A 16,405-nucleotide genomic window follows, 5' to 3' on the forward strand; every position below is an offset into this window, starting at 1 on the left:
TACCCCAATGTTTATAGCAGCACTTTCAACAATAGCCAAATTATGGAAAGAGCCTAAATATCCATCAACTGATGAATGGATAAAGAACTTGTGGTTTATATACACAATGGAATACTACATGGCAATGAGAAAGAATGAAATATGGCCTTTTGTAGCAATGTGGATAGAACTGGAAAGTGTGATGCTAAGTGAAATAAGTCATACAGAGAAAGACAGATACCATATGTTTTCACTGTTATGTGGATCCTGAGAAACGTAACAGAAGACCATGGGGGAGGGGAAGGGAAAAAAAAAGAGGTTAGAGAGGGAGGGAGTCAAAACATAAGAGACACTTAAAAACTGAGAACAAACTGAGGGTTGATGGGGGGTGGGAGGGAGGGGAGGGTGGGTGATGGGCATTGAGGAGGGTACCTGTTGGGATGAGCACTGGGTGTTGTATGGAAACCAATTTGACAATAAATTTCATATTAAAAAAAAAGATTTCCATATTCTGAATTAAGAGTATCTGGATATCACTATTTAAATATTTGATATTTGATCATTTGGCTCTATTTTAGAATATTCCAGGAATGTGTGTCAGTGTTTATTGCTGTGTGATAATTTTGCATTAGATTTTATTTGGGACTGTTGTTAGATGGAACATGATTAGATAGAAGATAGAGCTTGGGTGGCTCAGTTGGTTAAACATCTGACTTTGACTTAGGTCATTATCTCATAGTTTTTGAGTTCGAACTCCACATTGGGCTCTCTGCTGTCAGCACAGAGCCTGCTTCAGATCCTCTATCTCCCTCTCTCTTTGCCCCTCCCCTGCTCACTTCCTCTCTCTTTCAAAAATAAACATTAAAAAAGAAGGCGATTAAAATGTCTTTCAAAAATTTGTTTCTAGGGGCGCCTGGGTGGCGCAGTCGGTTAAGCGTCCGACTTCAGCCAGGTCACGATCTCGCGGTCCGTGAGTTCGAGCCCCGCGTCAGGCTCTGGGCTGATGGCTCGGAGCCTGGAGCCTGTTTCCGATTCTGTGTCTCCCTCTCTCTCTGCCCCTCCCCCGTTCATGCTCTGTCTCTCTCTGTCCCAAAAATAAATAAAAAACGTTTAAAAAAAAAATTTGTTTCTAGTAAGAGAGACTTTTTTTAAAGAATGATTTTGAGGGGTGTCTGGGTGGGTCAGTCAGTTAAGTGTCCGACTCTTGGTTTTGCTCAGGTCATGATCTTGTGGTTTTGGGAATTCAAGCCTGGCATTGGGCTCTGTGCTGGCAGCGTGGAGCCTGCTTGGGATTCTCTGTCTCCCTCTCACTCTGCCCCTCTTCCACTCATACTGTCTCTGTCTCTCTCAAAATAAGTAAATAAACTTAAAAAATTAAAAAAATGATTTTGATACAAGTGAATAGAATTATAATTTGAAACAAAGTGTATAGAGTGAAGAAGACCTGGGTTTACATTAAAACTCCTTTATTAACAAACACTTTAGTGCAGCATTGGACATAAAGTAAGGGCTCAGATTATGTCTAACTTGCTGTACAACAAGTATATATCTGTTTTATGAAACTCTAATGTTAACAGTGTTAGGGACTTAGATGTGAATATTGAAGACTACTGTGGTTTTTAAAAAATGCAATCAACTTACTGTATTCTAGCCAAAGTTTAATTTCTAAATTGATTTAAAGTACACAGTATGGGTCTTGAACAGTATGGGTCTAAAACAGCAGGAAATATGTTAGTAATTACTGTTTGTAGTGAGATGACTTACGGCAGTGAATGCTTTAATTGGGAGTCAAATAGCTATCAAGAGATGACAGTTCTCCTAGCGTGTACTTTTTGGAATGTAGAGAAGGAGATTATTACAGAAAATTTATCAGTTGAAGCTGATATTTGGGGGGAGAGTATGAAAGATGTTAAAATGTCTGATTTTAGAGTAAAATACGTAAAACCTTGGATGGTGAGTAACTTGTTCTGTGAGTGTTCCACAAGATGAGCAAACATTTCTCATAAATTTTAACTTGATAAACAAGTGATGTCTTGCAACACAAGTAGTATGTGATGCCAAGTGTCACATGATCACAACTGAGCCAATGGTTCTTGAAATTCAGTTTGATATACAACTGCTTTGGATTACAGAATGTTTCTGGAATGAATTATGCTTGCAAACCAAGGTTTTACTGTAATGGATTTGGGTGACTCTGATCACTTAACCAAATATAACTTTTCTATGTAATAAATTTCTGTGTAACTGTTCAGAAATTAAAAACAAATATTTCAGATGTGTACCCAAGATATATTACTTAATACTTCTTTTAAGGCAAACCAGATTTTTCTTCCCTATTGAAAAACTGTGTTCTGGCTGCCTAGATTGTATGTTTGTATATGTCTAGTAAACAGAAAGTAGTCTTCAGTTATTTTTTTGTAGTTCACTAACTTTTACTTCCTTGACGAGCATATTGTGAAGATTGATTCCAGAAATCAAAGATGCTACCGTAATAGTGTGGTTTTATTTGAAAACCACAGTACATGAAATAGTCTGTTTTATTTATTTATTTAATTTATTTTTTAAATTTGAGTATTGTTGACACACAATGTTACATTAATTTCAGGTGTACAACATGGTGATTCCACAAGTTTATATGTTATGCCATGTTCACCACAAGTGTAGCTACCATCTGTCACCATACAGTGCCATTACAGTATCATGGACTATATTTCTTATGCTGTGCCTTCTATTTGCAGGACTCATTCATTCCATAACAGAAAGCTTGTATCTCCCACTTGTCTTCACACATTTTGCCCATATCCCTATCCCCCTCCCCTCTGGCAACTATCAGTTTGTTCTTTAAATACAGCCTGTTTTAAATGGGCTCTGTGTGTGTGTGTGTGTGTGTGTGTGTAGGTGTGTGTGGATAGTTTTCTGAGTTTAGGGAATATTTATATGTAAAGGATACAGACCTGTATTCTTGCCATTGCTCAGTTTTGGTTCATATTTTAGAGAATTATTATATGATAATATAATATGATAGAACTGTAATATGATAGAACTGTGGTTACTCTAAGAAACCAAATGTCATTTGTGTCAGGGATGTTTCATTTCTTTTTCCTGTCAGAGAAAGTAAATGCAGCTTGGGAAAAAAAGAGGTAGTGGTTAATGGTATACCAAGATAATATATGCTTGCATATGCCATTTTGATGCTGTGTTGGGGGAATATTTTAGGTATGCTGTGGATAGGCAGATGGGGATTTTTAAGTACATAAAGTGTAAATCAGTCTGTTGAGTCAGATCATTTAACTTATATGGGGCAGACCAATACTAGAATTTTACATACAGAAAAAAAATGTCAGCCTTTTAATATTCCCCTTTTGGTTGGTCAGGTGGTCAGGTGCAACCCTAGATTATTGTTAATTGGGCACCTCAGGATATAAAAGTGTTGACCAGAAGGGAATGTACAGGAAAATGGCAGAAAGATCTAGGGAATAAAGTATTTGATTGAGAAAACAGGTAAAAGGAACAAATTATCAATAATTTTAGAAAGAGGTCTTAGAAATTAGGTTATGCATTCTTGAAAACAATGGTAACATTAGAAGATTTGTTTGTATCAATTAGCATTCCAAAATGGAATTAGAGAAAAAGTAGATGGGTTACTTATCTTGGTTACCTGGGTTTAAAAATTTTTTAATGTTTATTCATTTTTTGATAGAGACAGAGTGCGAGTGGGAAAGGGGGAGGGGTAGAGAGAGAAGGAGGACACGGAATCTGAGGCAGGCTCTGGGCTCTGAGCTGTCAGCACAGAGCCTGATGTGGGGCTCGAACCCACGAACCGTGAGATCATGACCTGAGCCGAAGTTGGCCTCTAAACCAACTGATCTACTTAGGCCCCCCATTACCTGGGTTTTAGTTCAAGGTGAATGGAGGGGGAGAATGGGAAGAATCTGGTTTTCATACTGTGAAGTTTTTCTCTTAACTTGAGCTGTGGGCTTGCTGCCATCTTGCAGGGGGAGCTTCATTCATCTCCTGGTTGAATAATATATACTTGGGCAGCTCAGTGGGAGAATGCATGATCTTTTCAATTCCTGTCTCTAATGTTGATATCAAGTAAGCATTTTCAACAGTATTTATTGAATCATTCCATTTAGGTTCCTGTATGCAAGTGAAAAATATCTTGCCTCAGAAATAGTTTGTACATGTAAGCTTTTAGGCTTTTAGTATGTAATAGGTTTTAATATCAGTGTTACTATATGTGTTAAGTAATATTTTACTTTAAAGCTCTATTCTGGACTAAAACTTTTACTACTTTCTTTCTAGGACAGCCACTAGAGGGGACTTCATGTTTTCTGCAGATCGTTTGGTAGGTAGAGGCTCTCCATTTTTGTTTCATTGTTCCTAGTGATATAATCATAGTAAGGCCAAGGGCTTTTTTGTTCTACAGCATTCTGAGGGGTGAGAGAGTTTGTGCCAAGTAAACATCATCCTGGTAAACTTCTGAAGTATTTTGTCTCTACTCTTTCATTAAAGCTGTACCTCAATCCATTTCACCTCAGAGTATTGCCCATGAACTTGTTCTCTGTAATTCTGAGGTACTTCTACCTCTCAAAGGGGATCTTGGTAACCTGATCTTTAGTAACCCCTAAATGTCTCATCTTAGAACAGTGAAGTGAAGTACATGAAAAGAAAACCAAAGATGTAGGGAGACCTAGTAGTTACTTTTGTGGTATTCATTTAATACAGAAAAACTAATACCTCTCTTGTAGTTTACATGGGGAGTTATTTATTTTGTCCTTTCTGTACTATCTTTACATGTGAAATACTGAGTTGGACTGTGTATGCTTTCCTCAGAGACTTCCTGTTAAGGATTGGCCACGCCCAATTCAGTTTAGCTAGTGTGCTCTGAAAGGATCTCAGGCCAAGTTGGGTTGTCTTCAGATGAAGCATTGCATTTCCTTCTTGTATTTACATCTAAGTGTGCTTAGTGCTTGGAATAAGCACACATTTTCTGCTGTGGTTATTAGTATTCATACTCATGAAATACATACTGAACTCAAGTCAGGCACTGGGCTAGGCTGTGTTGCAGGGGGAGAAGATACAGCAGTAAAGAATACAGACATTGTCCCCGATCTAATGGAGTTTACATTCTAAATACTGTTGTCAGTATTTAGTTTGGGAAAGAAAGAAAAGTGGTTTATTAACCTCACAGGTATAATCAGAGTACAAAAGACAGATTATTAAAGGGAATGTGAGGAGGGAAGAAAGGCACGAAACTTTTCATTTAGATTTTCCCTGGGAAAATCTTAATTCCAAAATAATGTAGGCTTTTGGCTTTTTTTTTTTTTTTCAACGTTTATTTTATTTTTGGGACAGAGAGAGACAGAGCATGAACGGGGGAGGGGCAGAGAGAGGGAGACACAGAATTGGAAACAGGCTCCAGGCTCTGAGCCATCAGCCCAGAGCCTGACGCGGGGCTCGAACTCACGGACCGCGAGATCGTGACCTGGCTGAAGTCAGACGCTTAACCGACTGCGCCACCCAGGCGCCCCGAGTAGGCTTTTGGCTTTAAGTATTGTTGGTTCTTAATTAATTGACACTCCTGTAGTGATAATTAGGTCATTCTGTCTTTATGCTTTTTTAAATTAAAAAAAAATTAAATGTTTATTTTTGAGAGAGAGAGGGGCAGAGCACGAGCAGGAGAGGGGCAGAGAGAGAGAGGGAAAACACAGAATCTGAAGCAGGCTTCAGGCTCTGAGCTGTCAGCACAGAACCTGACATGGGGCTCGAACCCACGAGCCGTGAGATCATGACCTGAGCCAAAGTTGGACGCTTAGCTGACTGAACCACCCAGGTGCCCCTGTCTTTATGCTTTAATCAAACCAAAGGAGCAGTTTCAAGGAGGAAGGAACATGTGCCATTGGCTGCTGTGGAGAAAACAGAAATGTTGGTGTTCATTAATAGAAAGTGGTTCCTCTTTCTTTTGCTTTCTTTGCCCTTTTTCTATAGAAGGTAGGAATTAAGTTCATGGTTATTATAAAATGCTTGCCTGAAAGGGCAGGCCTTATATCTTAAATAAAAAATAAGGATCCATGACATAATTCACATGAGGGGATGGTAATTGGAACCTCTCTGTTCTCTGCATTTGGCTTTGAAGGTTCTGACAATATTGGGGGTTGTGTGTGGAGGGCCTTCTGTCATTGTGGTAGAGACTGGAGCTATTTAGGTTTCTGGTATTGAGGATTTCTAGTACATTTGTCTATTCTAGCACAAGGATACCATTACAGTTGACATTAATTGCATCGTGGATTTGTCAGGATTGGCTTCCCGGGCACTTGAATCTTGAGTTCTTTATATGTAGTTACCCTTCTTCTGGTTTTATGTTCTCCTATAAGGCTTGGACACATCCAGTTTCTGTCCCAGGGTTTCAGGAGATGGGCAGGAGGTAAGACTTTTTAGAGGAGTGTTACTGGGAGATCTAGGCTCTCCAAAGAAAAGGAATATTTTCTTCCCTTGCTCTTAAGAAACATTAACCTCCACAGAAGGGGTGGCTAGAGATGAATGTGCATACATACACAGTATTCATGAGGTTCCTGGACCCTCTGGTGCTATAGGCTGACAAAGTGCTGGCCCATTTAGCATTGATCATTTTAATGGCAGCAGGGTGTTGTGATAACAGAACATGGAGCCTGGTGTTTCTCCCTGTTGTTCCTAATTCTTAATAATGTAATATTGACGAGAGAAAATGCATCGAAAACTGAGTACCACCTTTATTGTAGTAGGCTCTGGAAGCTCTGGGTGCTCAGAGGAATATCATATCTGGGTTTTGGAGGCTGTTCCTAGTAGTTCTGATGGATTCTTTCCTCTATACTGCACATTAAGATCATTAGGAGACTTTTTTTTTTTGAAAGCTGAGAATGTGAGTCTTGACCTCAGGGTCATGAGTTTGAGCCCCACACTGGGTCTAGAGATTACTGGATCCTACTTCAAACTCAGGAAATTGGTTCAGCCCCCATCCATTCATTTATTTCCTCCTAAGAAGTTGCAGGCTTTATTTGCATTATGGTGAGCCTTTGATAAAAAGAAACCAACTTAATTTCAAAGTACTGAACAAGGCAGAGGAATTCCCAGTGGGCACTATTTTCAGAGTAACCAGAAGTATATTACTTCCAAGGGTGCCTGCCATGACTCTTGTCACTTGCTGTAGTTTTGCATCTCTCATAATACAGGCTGGACTAACTGAATGAGAATCAGAAGGCATACTTGAGCCTTTTGGTGGCGATCATGTGCCTAACCAAGGTTGGGTACCTAGCAGCAAGCAGCCGAGCATGGGGATCTCTTTCTGCATCTAAAACTTGATAGGGGCCCCCTTCCTACCTCCATGAGCTCTACCCTTGCCTATTGCATTACTGACTTTTTGCCTAGTGTTCAGCTCCTTAAGCTAACAGCCAACACTAGATTCCTAGCAGTTTTTCAACTTATTCTTCTTTTGACTCTTAGATCAGACTTGTTGTGGAAGAGGGGTTGAATCAACTGCCATATAAAGAATGCATGGTGACCACCCCAACAGGTAACCAGGGCTGTTCCTCTCATATTCTCCTCATAAAAATTCTGAGAATAATGGGAAAATGGAAAAATAAGCAGTCTGAGTAAATCAGTAAATGAGGAGTATGACTAAATCAGTAAATGAGGAGTATGTAAAATGAGGAGTCTAGGTGAAGCCTAGACTGAGGTGGAGCCTAAGTTGTTCTTTTAAACAACTTAATAAACTCAGATACATTTAGTAAAGAAATTTATGTGGATGACTTTTTGTTAATGGCTTGATTGTCAATTCAAGTTAAAGGTTAATAAATATGCTTTAGCATGCAAGTGTTGCCTTTGATAACAGCCCATTGGGATAAACTAGCAGCTTATCTTCACATCTGTAGGGAAGCTGCTGGTGTTAATAAATGGGTGGGCTGGTTTGGCACTGAAACTCCAGGTGAAAGAATGAGAAGTAAAAAAGACAAAGAAAACGAAAAATGTTGAGAACTGGAGAGGGTACTTTGTTTTACTCTAATAGAACACAGCTGAACATCCCTATTTCAGGAATTTGAAATTCTGATTTTTTTCTTTAGTAAATAATGAAAGCTGTTCTATTCAGAGGTTGACTTTATGAAAATTGGGGGCTGAGATTGTTGCATCATAATTGATACAAAATCAGTATGACACTAAGGGTTGAACATGTCTAGATAATGACTTCAGCCTTTGTCTTCTACTTTTTAAGGCAGAATTGAAGTTCAGGAAAAAGGATGGAATGAGTAGCCTCTCTGCTGTGGCTCACAGTGTGGTCTCAGTTTGAATTGATGGGGTTTATAGCACTCAGAGTGCAATGATTCCACTCTGAATTCAATTTGAGGAATGTGTATGTGAATATCATGCTATCATAAATCTTGTTCCTCCTCAGTAAAGTCTACCTCTCCCAATTATCCCCACAGGTTTCTTAGGAAGAATTAAGAAATAACTGAAAAATCAGGACTCTTCTCATTACTTTCACAAGGAGTCTAAGAGGTTATACAGAATGTCTAGACAAGGATTGCTCTGTACCCAACTGCTTTAAACTACAGGCACTTTATAAAATAAGTGGATTGCTCCAGTGATGAAAGATAAATTCTTTGGTTTTGTTCCCGAACAGGGTACAAGTATGAAGGAGTGAAATTTGAGAAGGGAAATTGTGGGGTCAGCATAATGAGAAGCGGTAGGTTTGCATATGTGTGATTTTTGTCTCTTTGCATGCATAGAAACAGTTTTTTTTTTCCAGGAGAGAGGTGAGCTTGTCTGTCATAATTGCAGCCTGCCTTAACTTAAATCTCACCACTTGTGTTTTCTGTCCTCATGGTGCCTTGGATGATGGCCTCTGTGTTACTGAATTTGACTTTAACTGCAGGGCATCTACTCCAGTGGCCTGCCCCCATGGGCAGGCCAGCTTTCAGAGAGATTCAGGGTAGGATGGGAGGATAGGATGATGAGATGATGCTGTCCTGGGGAGAACAGGGCAGTTTGAAGACTGACAGAATATGGCACAAATTCAGGCTTGCAGAGCTTCGAATACCTGACTGGAGAAATGTTTGTTCTGTTTTTGTTTGTTTGTTTTTATAGGGAACAGTCCTACCCTATCAGGAACTGGACTGAATGACTTATTCAATATTTTTAGTTTTATATTTGATGTGTATGTGACTATATGGCAAAAGCACTTAAATGTTATTAACTCTATGTATTTCCAAATTCTGGTCTTATAAATGGTGTATTTGTATTTGAGTCCAACTGATTACTCTTCTAAACCAGACTTTGTGCAACAAAACTACGTCTGTAATTAGAGCGTCTACCTGTTACATGGGGAGTATTATTTTTATTCAGCAACTTAACAAATAAATTAACTAATTTTTGCACAAGGTCCCATTGTTCCGTAGAAGCCTCACTTGCACTAGACAAATGAATTTTTTCTACATACAAGCATTGCCTTTTCTCTGGCTGTGAAGTTCTGTTTGTAAACAATTGAATATCTCAAGTAAAATAGAAGCTTTTAGCTCCCTTTTTTATATAAGGTAGCTTTTAAGCAATGATCGGATTTACAGAACAATGGTATTTAACCTTTTAAAACTGGTGAAGACAATGGAGATGGGCTTTAATGGCATTTTTTTCTTCTATTTTAGTCCAGTTCCTGCCCTAACATCAGTGGCATCTTCACACCCCTAGTACATAGCAGATGACCTTGGGGTAATGCATAGACAGGGTTATTTTTTAACCTTATTAGCTGTTGGTTGATTTTCCTATATATTAGAAACTGTTTTTATGTTTACAGTAGTGATAGAAAGTTTCCCCTTAAAATAAATGTAAATGAAAATAGTTAAAGAAAAATATTAAGTAAATAACAGTACAGGTAGAATTCTGGTATGGCCTCTAATCTTGAAGATGGTACGAGAATAATTGACTTTTGGCAAATACTTTCTAATGGAATTCAGACTCAAAATGACTCAGTGTTCAGAAACCAAGTGGGTAGTAGTAGCATTGGTTATGGTTCTTGGGGAAGGGGAAGAAGGGAACAGTATAGTTTTTCACTGTTTGCCAGCAAACTTCTGCCATTGAAGTCATTGCTGGGGCATAGTGATATCTCCTGATGGAGATATCTCCATCTCCTCCATCCAAGGAGGAGATATCTCCTCCATCCAAGGAGGAGATATCTCCTCCTTGGTCTGTAGCCCTCATTTCTTCCATAAATCTTTTATATATCTTTTCAGATGAAAATACCAGGTTTAGGTGGTTTAAAAGTCTTCCTTAAAATAATAAGAGTAAAATGGTCCTGATACTGGAAAAGCTCAAGGAGCAGCCTAACAAAGCACTTTATTTGTTGAATTTCATGGAAGGGTGTGACATCTCTCAAACTTGAAAGCCAGCAATAAAGATAAGCTTATCCTACTTTCATTGGCCAGCCCTTAATCTGGCTTAATTGACCTACACTAAGTATAAAATATGAGCACATTTGAAATGAAAGCTCTTAAGAAGAATTGCTCCCATTTTGGCAATGTCCTTTTTGTATTAATTATAGTCACATGCTCTGCTTTGGCCTATTTTTGGACCTTATTTTTATCTCCCCCTACCCTTTTTTTCTTTTGAAAATTTTCCTTTTTTCAAGGTGAGGCAATGGAACAAGGTTTACGAGACTGCTGTCGATCTATACGAATTGGAAAGATCCTGATTCAGAGTGATGAGGAAACACAAAGAGCCAAAGTATATTATGCCAAATTCCCTCCAGACATTTACCGGAGAAAAGTTCTTCTGATGTATCCAATTCTCAGTGAGTGGCTGGAGTTTAATTTGTATACTTTGCTTAGGGTTTAAAGCAATTCCACTTAGTGACTGCCCTTTAGGTATCCTTATATAAAGGCAAAACCCTTTCTAAATATGTTTTTCTGTTGTATTTGGAGTTGCCCTGGGCAGTTTCACTGGGGAATTTTTATTGTGTAATAAGAGAATATATGTTATCTAAATTTTTTTAGCTCCAAAGAGCTTTTGTTTTAAAAGGAATACTCACACTGAAGCAAAGGACCTAATGAGGCAGAATATATAGAACACAGAAGGTCTATTGAAATATGTCCCTTCTCTAGCTCAGTGAGCATAACAGTGATTTTCTCAAGGATTTATCCTCTCTGGAAGTAATATTTTTTCTCCTATTGTATTGTTTCCTAAGCTTACTCAGATCACACACGACATTATCTCCTAGGGTTGGTGGTGGAGGGTGGGTGTCAAATTTGATATCTCTAATACTGAATGAATTTAGGGTTTGTTGTGCATTTGAAAATTGAAAAGTGTGTATGTCATGTCCATTATTGAAAATAATGTCATTGGTAAAGAAAAGATACCTGCAAATGACGCTTTGCCTAGTGTCTTATGTTAGATTTCTAAACTGCCTTTAACTTCAAAGAAACTTCAAAGACGTTTTGAGATAAATGTTAAAGTTGCTAATGCATTTGGTTGTCATTTGATTTCAGGCACTGGAAATACTGTAATTGAAGCTGTAAAGGTTCTTATAGAACATGGAGTTCAACCCAGTGTTATTATCCTACTCAGCCTGTTCTCCACTCCTCATGGTGAGTTCAGCATGAGGCGGTAACTGGGCCTTCAGATGGTCAAGGGTTGGGTAAGTGTGTATCTGCCCAGAGTCTCGTCAGGAGAAAAAGTTCATTTGCTTCCACATTAAATCTAAATCTAATTTTGGTAGTTTATAACTTGTGTTAATAAGTTTTAAGCTGGGTGATAGGATATTTTACACCATTCTAATGTTCAAATTGATATGGAAGGTGATGAACTAATCCCTTTGAAGGGGATTGCGATTGTTTTTGTGGTAACATTGTTTGGGTAGAGCATGTGAATAGCTGAAATGTCCCTGTTTCTCCTGACTTCTCAGCCGAGCCTGAGAACTGCTCCCACACCACAATCAACTTGAAGATCTGGTTAGATCCTGTGGTCTTGCTGCAGTAAACTTTGCAACGTGAAGCAAAGATCAGAAGTTTTTTTTAAGTTCTATTTCTGCTCAAAGGGCATAATGGTAGAACTGTGTGTTTGTTCTCCATTTCCTCAGGAAAATAAACCTAATGTAAGGCCTTAGTTTTTTTAAACATACAATCTAGGACAATTGTGAAAGTGTCCTAAGAAAATAATCATACATGCATGTAGAAACTTAGCTTTCAGGATATTCATTGCAGAGTTATGTCTACTGTAAGGAAAAATTCGATAGTATATAAATGCCTTACAATAAAGAAGTGGTTAAGTAAATATATATTCAAAGGATGTAATATTATATAACTAAATCATGTTTTTGAAAAATATTTAATAACATCAAAACATCTACATGGTAAATGTTAAAAAGTAACTGCATTAGAATAATGTAAAATGTTATCACCAAGTTTAGAGACAATTAAGACAAATTACGACCATTATCACTACCACAATCAGACTTGGATTTAACATCGACCCTAATAAGTGTTTCCTTAGCATGAGAGGCTAGACAGATGCACAGTACTATTTCAAATTTAATTTCAAAATACACACTATATTAATAGTGGTTATCTTAGGATGGTGGGATTCTAAGTGCTTCATTTTATTTTTTAAGTTTTGTTTTTGGTATTTTTCAGATGTTTGACAATGAATTTGTATTTGTTTCATAATTGAAAGGAAAGAGAAATATGTGGCTTCTAGTTAGAGTGCTTCCTCATGGCCAAAGGTTCCAAGTCTTAGCCAACCCTGAAGAGGCTACAGCATATCTTGTTGGGAGGGCTGCTTTCAGTAGGCCATTGATTATTTTGCTGTTTCATAATAAAAACTTACTGGTAGTTCAAATGTTGATGGTGACAAAGGGCAATTTGCTTGGTCATCCATTTATATATAGCAGAGATGGCACTGTAAATGTTGAGATAACCAAATAATTATTGGGCTTTCTGCCTTTGGAAGTAGAAAAGTAACTGTATTAGTTCTAAGAGTATACATTAGAATAGTATACTATTCTTTGACATTGTAGATGAAAAAATCTTATTTAGTGACAGCATCATTATGGCTTTTTAGTTTGGCTAGGGTCCTAGCTAGACTCTTTCCATGCAACCCCCAAAGCTAGAGTCCTAACTTCTAAAAGCTAGCTCGCTCTGACATACCAAATAAGTTTTCACACTTGTTTCAGTGTTCCAATTGAGAAACCATCCATCATCTTATATATGATGTTGTTTCTGGAAAGGAGTATATATTCTTTCTATTCTAGCTGCCTTTAAAATGAAACAAAACAGGGGAACCTGGATGGCTCAGTTGGTTATGAATCCTACACTTGGTTTTGGCTCAGGTCATGATCTCACGGTTCGTGGGTTTGAGCCCCATGTCAGGCTCCACGTGACATTGCAGAGACTGGTTGGGATTCTCTCTCTCTCTCTCTCTCTCTCTCTCTCTGCTTTCTCCTCTCTCTCTCAAAAATAAACATTTTTTTAAAAGAAAATAATTTAAAATGAAAACAAAACAAAGACTTCAGGGAGAAAGTTGCTATAACTGAATGTATTTGTAATATCTCGGATATAAAACAATTTGATTCTAAGAATTCATTAGTTACTGGGTGAGGGCATAGTGTGATGATTGTCAAAGCTTTCCAGGTATCAGACATATAAACTAAGAGATTAGCAAAGTCTGACTAGGAGGTCATTGCTTTCTGTCTTATCTCATTTTTTTAATGTTTATTTTTTTTGAGAGAGAGACAAACCGATAGGGGTGAGTGAGGGAGGGACTGAGAGAGATGGAGATACAGAATCTGAAGCAGGCTCTGGGCTCTGAGCTGTCAGCACAGAGCCTGACGGGGGGCTTGAACTCACAAGCCACAGGATCATGAGCTGAGCCAAAGTCAGACGCTTGACTGACTGAGCCACCCAGGCGCCCCTTCTGTCTTTATTATACTTAGTGGCTATAAAATTCCTGAATTCCAGCTAATGTTACCAAAAAGTCCTGCCATAACAGCAGTTTTCCTATTATGTTTTGAAGGTGCCAAATCAATCATTCAGGAGTTTCCAGAGATCACAATTTTAACTACTGAAGTTCATCCTGTTGCACCTACACATTTTGGACAGAAATATTTTGGGACAGACTGAGTTACCAAAGACAAATTAATTATCTTGTGTAATATTACAGTTAATGTTTTGAGTTTCTACCTGTTTTACGAATTCACTTGAAGAATGGCAAAGAAAATTATGCTTTATAATTTTTGGAAGTGGGTATAGTAAAAGTTATTTACTGTACTTTAATGTATTTGGTTGTTTCTTGACTGTTGGCACCAAATTCAACAATGCAGCACACACAACTCTTAGAAAATATTTTAATAATATTCTAATGCAAATTGATGATCCCTCAGTGCATTGACACTGTTTCTTAATTTTTGAACCTCTCAGTTTGGATGTTGTTTGAAGCCACAAATAAAACCCAATGGGATTCTGTTCTTTGGCCCACTCTACTTTACATTTTGTTTAGTTTGCTTTTAGTTCTAGGGAGATTTCATGTTTATGACTGTTGTCACCTTCTCCTCTTTACTTCCAAGTACTATACATGCTGGTAACTTGGGCAGGGTGAAAAAAGAATGCCTCCTGGAATTTTACATTTCGTTAATATCCTCACTCAATTAGCAGACCAAGAATATGTAGTTAGCTCTTCAGTCAAGCCATTAATGTTCTCCATGGCTCAGTTCCCATCATGTGCATTGTTGGTAGGTGCCTTGCCAAGCGTAATGCAGTGAAGAGATGATGGAGCATTTCCAGCAACTGGAAATATAGCATTAATTTGCATAGATAGATTGAGCCAGGGATATCTGGATGCTGACAAGGGAGGGCTAATTACTGTTAATGTCATCAATGCCCTAGAAAGGAATTGGTGGTGATTTTTCTGAGGTATGGGGAAGAACAGTTTCTTGCTGAGTTTTATGGCCAGTAAGTACATTAAAATGCTACGTTTTCAATTTGTATATTTCATATGATTTGGAAATGAGTTATTTTGCATGCCTGTCAACTGAAGATGTATTAAAATTAAAAACACCATATTTTAAAAATTCTCCAGTTATATATGTGTTCATATTTAGGCCTTGAAAAGGAAGATAAACTGTTATAGAAAACAATATTTGTGTTTGGAAACTTGCTTGTAAAATCCTGATTTCACTTTACATTGATAATAAACATTTTAACAGTGGTTCTGGCTGGTTACTTGAATAATTATATTCTCATTGCCCCATAGGCAGTTGTTGTGAGCCTCTGTTCTAAAATATCCAGAAAAGAGCAAAAGGAACCAAAGCTGATGAAAGTCAGCAAAGATTAGGGGGCAGGAGCAAAAGCTAGTGGACAATGGATTACATTTTCCCTATAGAGCCTAGGAATGCTAAAAGGACTTCACTATATTTTTCCCTTTATTTTTATTTTTTTAGTTTTTATTTAAATTCCAGTTAGTTAACAGAGTGTAATAATTAGTTTCAAGAATTTAGTGATTCATTGCTTACATCTAACACCCATGGCTCATCACAAGAAGTGCCCTCCGAATCCCCATCACCTATTTAACACATCCCCCACCCCACCTCCCCTCTACTAACCATCAGTTTGTTCTTTATACTTAAGAGTCTGTTTCCTTATTTGCCTATATTTTTCCCCCACTATGAACACTTGTTTCTTAAATTCCACATATAAGTGAAATAATATGGCATTTGTCTTCTCTGACTTACTTTGCTTAGCTAATACTCTCCAGCTCTATCCATACCATTGCAAATGGCAAGATTTCATTCTGTTATGGCTGAATAATATTCCATTGTATGTATGTGTGTGTGTGTGTATATATATATATATATATATATATATACATAAATACATATATACATACCACAATTTGTTTATCCATTCATGAATCAATGGACATTGGGACTCTTTCCAGAATTTGGCTATTGTTGATAATGCTGCTATAAACATTGGGGTGCATGTACCACTTTGAACCTGTATTTTTGTATCCTTTGAGAAAATACTTAGTAGTGTAGTTGCTGGGTCATAGGGTAGTCCTAATTTTAATTTTTTGAGGAAACCCCATACTGTTTTCCAGAGTGGCTGCACCAGTTTGCATTCCTACCAACAGTACTAAAGGGTTCCCCTTTCTCCACATCTTCACCAACATCTGTTGTTTCCTGAGTTGTTAATTTTAGCCATTCTGACAGGTGTGAGGTAGTATCTCATTGTGGTTTTGATTTGTATTTCCCTGGTGATGAGTGATGTTGAGCATCTCTTCGTGTGTCTGTTAGCTATCTGGATGTCTTCTTTGGAAAATGTCTACTCATGTCTTCTGCCCATTGCTTAACTGTTGTTTTTCAGATGTTGAGTTTCATAAATTCTTTATAGATTTTGGATACTAACCCTTT

At 37.8% G+C, this 16,405-nt stretch overlaps 1 protein-coding gene across 2 annotated transcripts in view; it reads left to right on the plus strand.

Annotated features, from left to right (window-relative positions):
• The window catches only part of UPRT (uracil phosphoribosyltransferase homolog), a 30,670-nt gene extending 15,044 nt beyond the window's left edge, over positions 1 to 15,626 (plus strand). Inside the window, exons 2-7 of one of the 2 annotated variants that reach the window (XM_049644683.1) lie at positions 4,285 to 4,327; positions 7,462 to 7,531; positions 8,636 to 8,698; positions 10,634 to 10,795; positions 11,490 to 11,588; positions 14,011 to 15,626. In XM_049644683.1, the coding sequence (XP_049500640.1) occupies positions 4,285 to 4,327; positions 7,462 to 7,531; positions 8,636 to 8,698; positions 10,634 to 10,795; positions 11,490 to 11,588; positions 14,011 to 14,117 (544 nt within the window). In that variant the 3' untranslated portion in view covers positions 14,118 to 15,626. The remainder of the gene's footprint in view (positions 1 to 4,284; positions 4,328 to 7,461; positions 7,532 to 8,635; positions 8,699 to 10,633; positions 10,796 to 11,489; positions 11,589 to 14,010) is intronic. The other variant, XM_049644684.1, reaches the window with a different exon arrangement.
• Positions 15,627 to 16,405: the final 779 nt, after the last annotated feature.

The sequence above is a fragment of the Panthera uncia genome, chromosome X, assembly GCF_023721935.1.
Source record: "Panthera uncia isolate 11264 chromosome X, Puncia_PCG_1.0, whole genome shotgun sequence".
NCBI classification, from domain to species: Eukaryota; Metazoa; Chordata; class Mammalia; order Carnivora; family Felidae; genus Panthera; species Panthera uncia.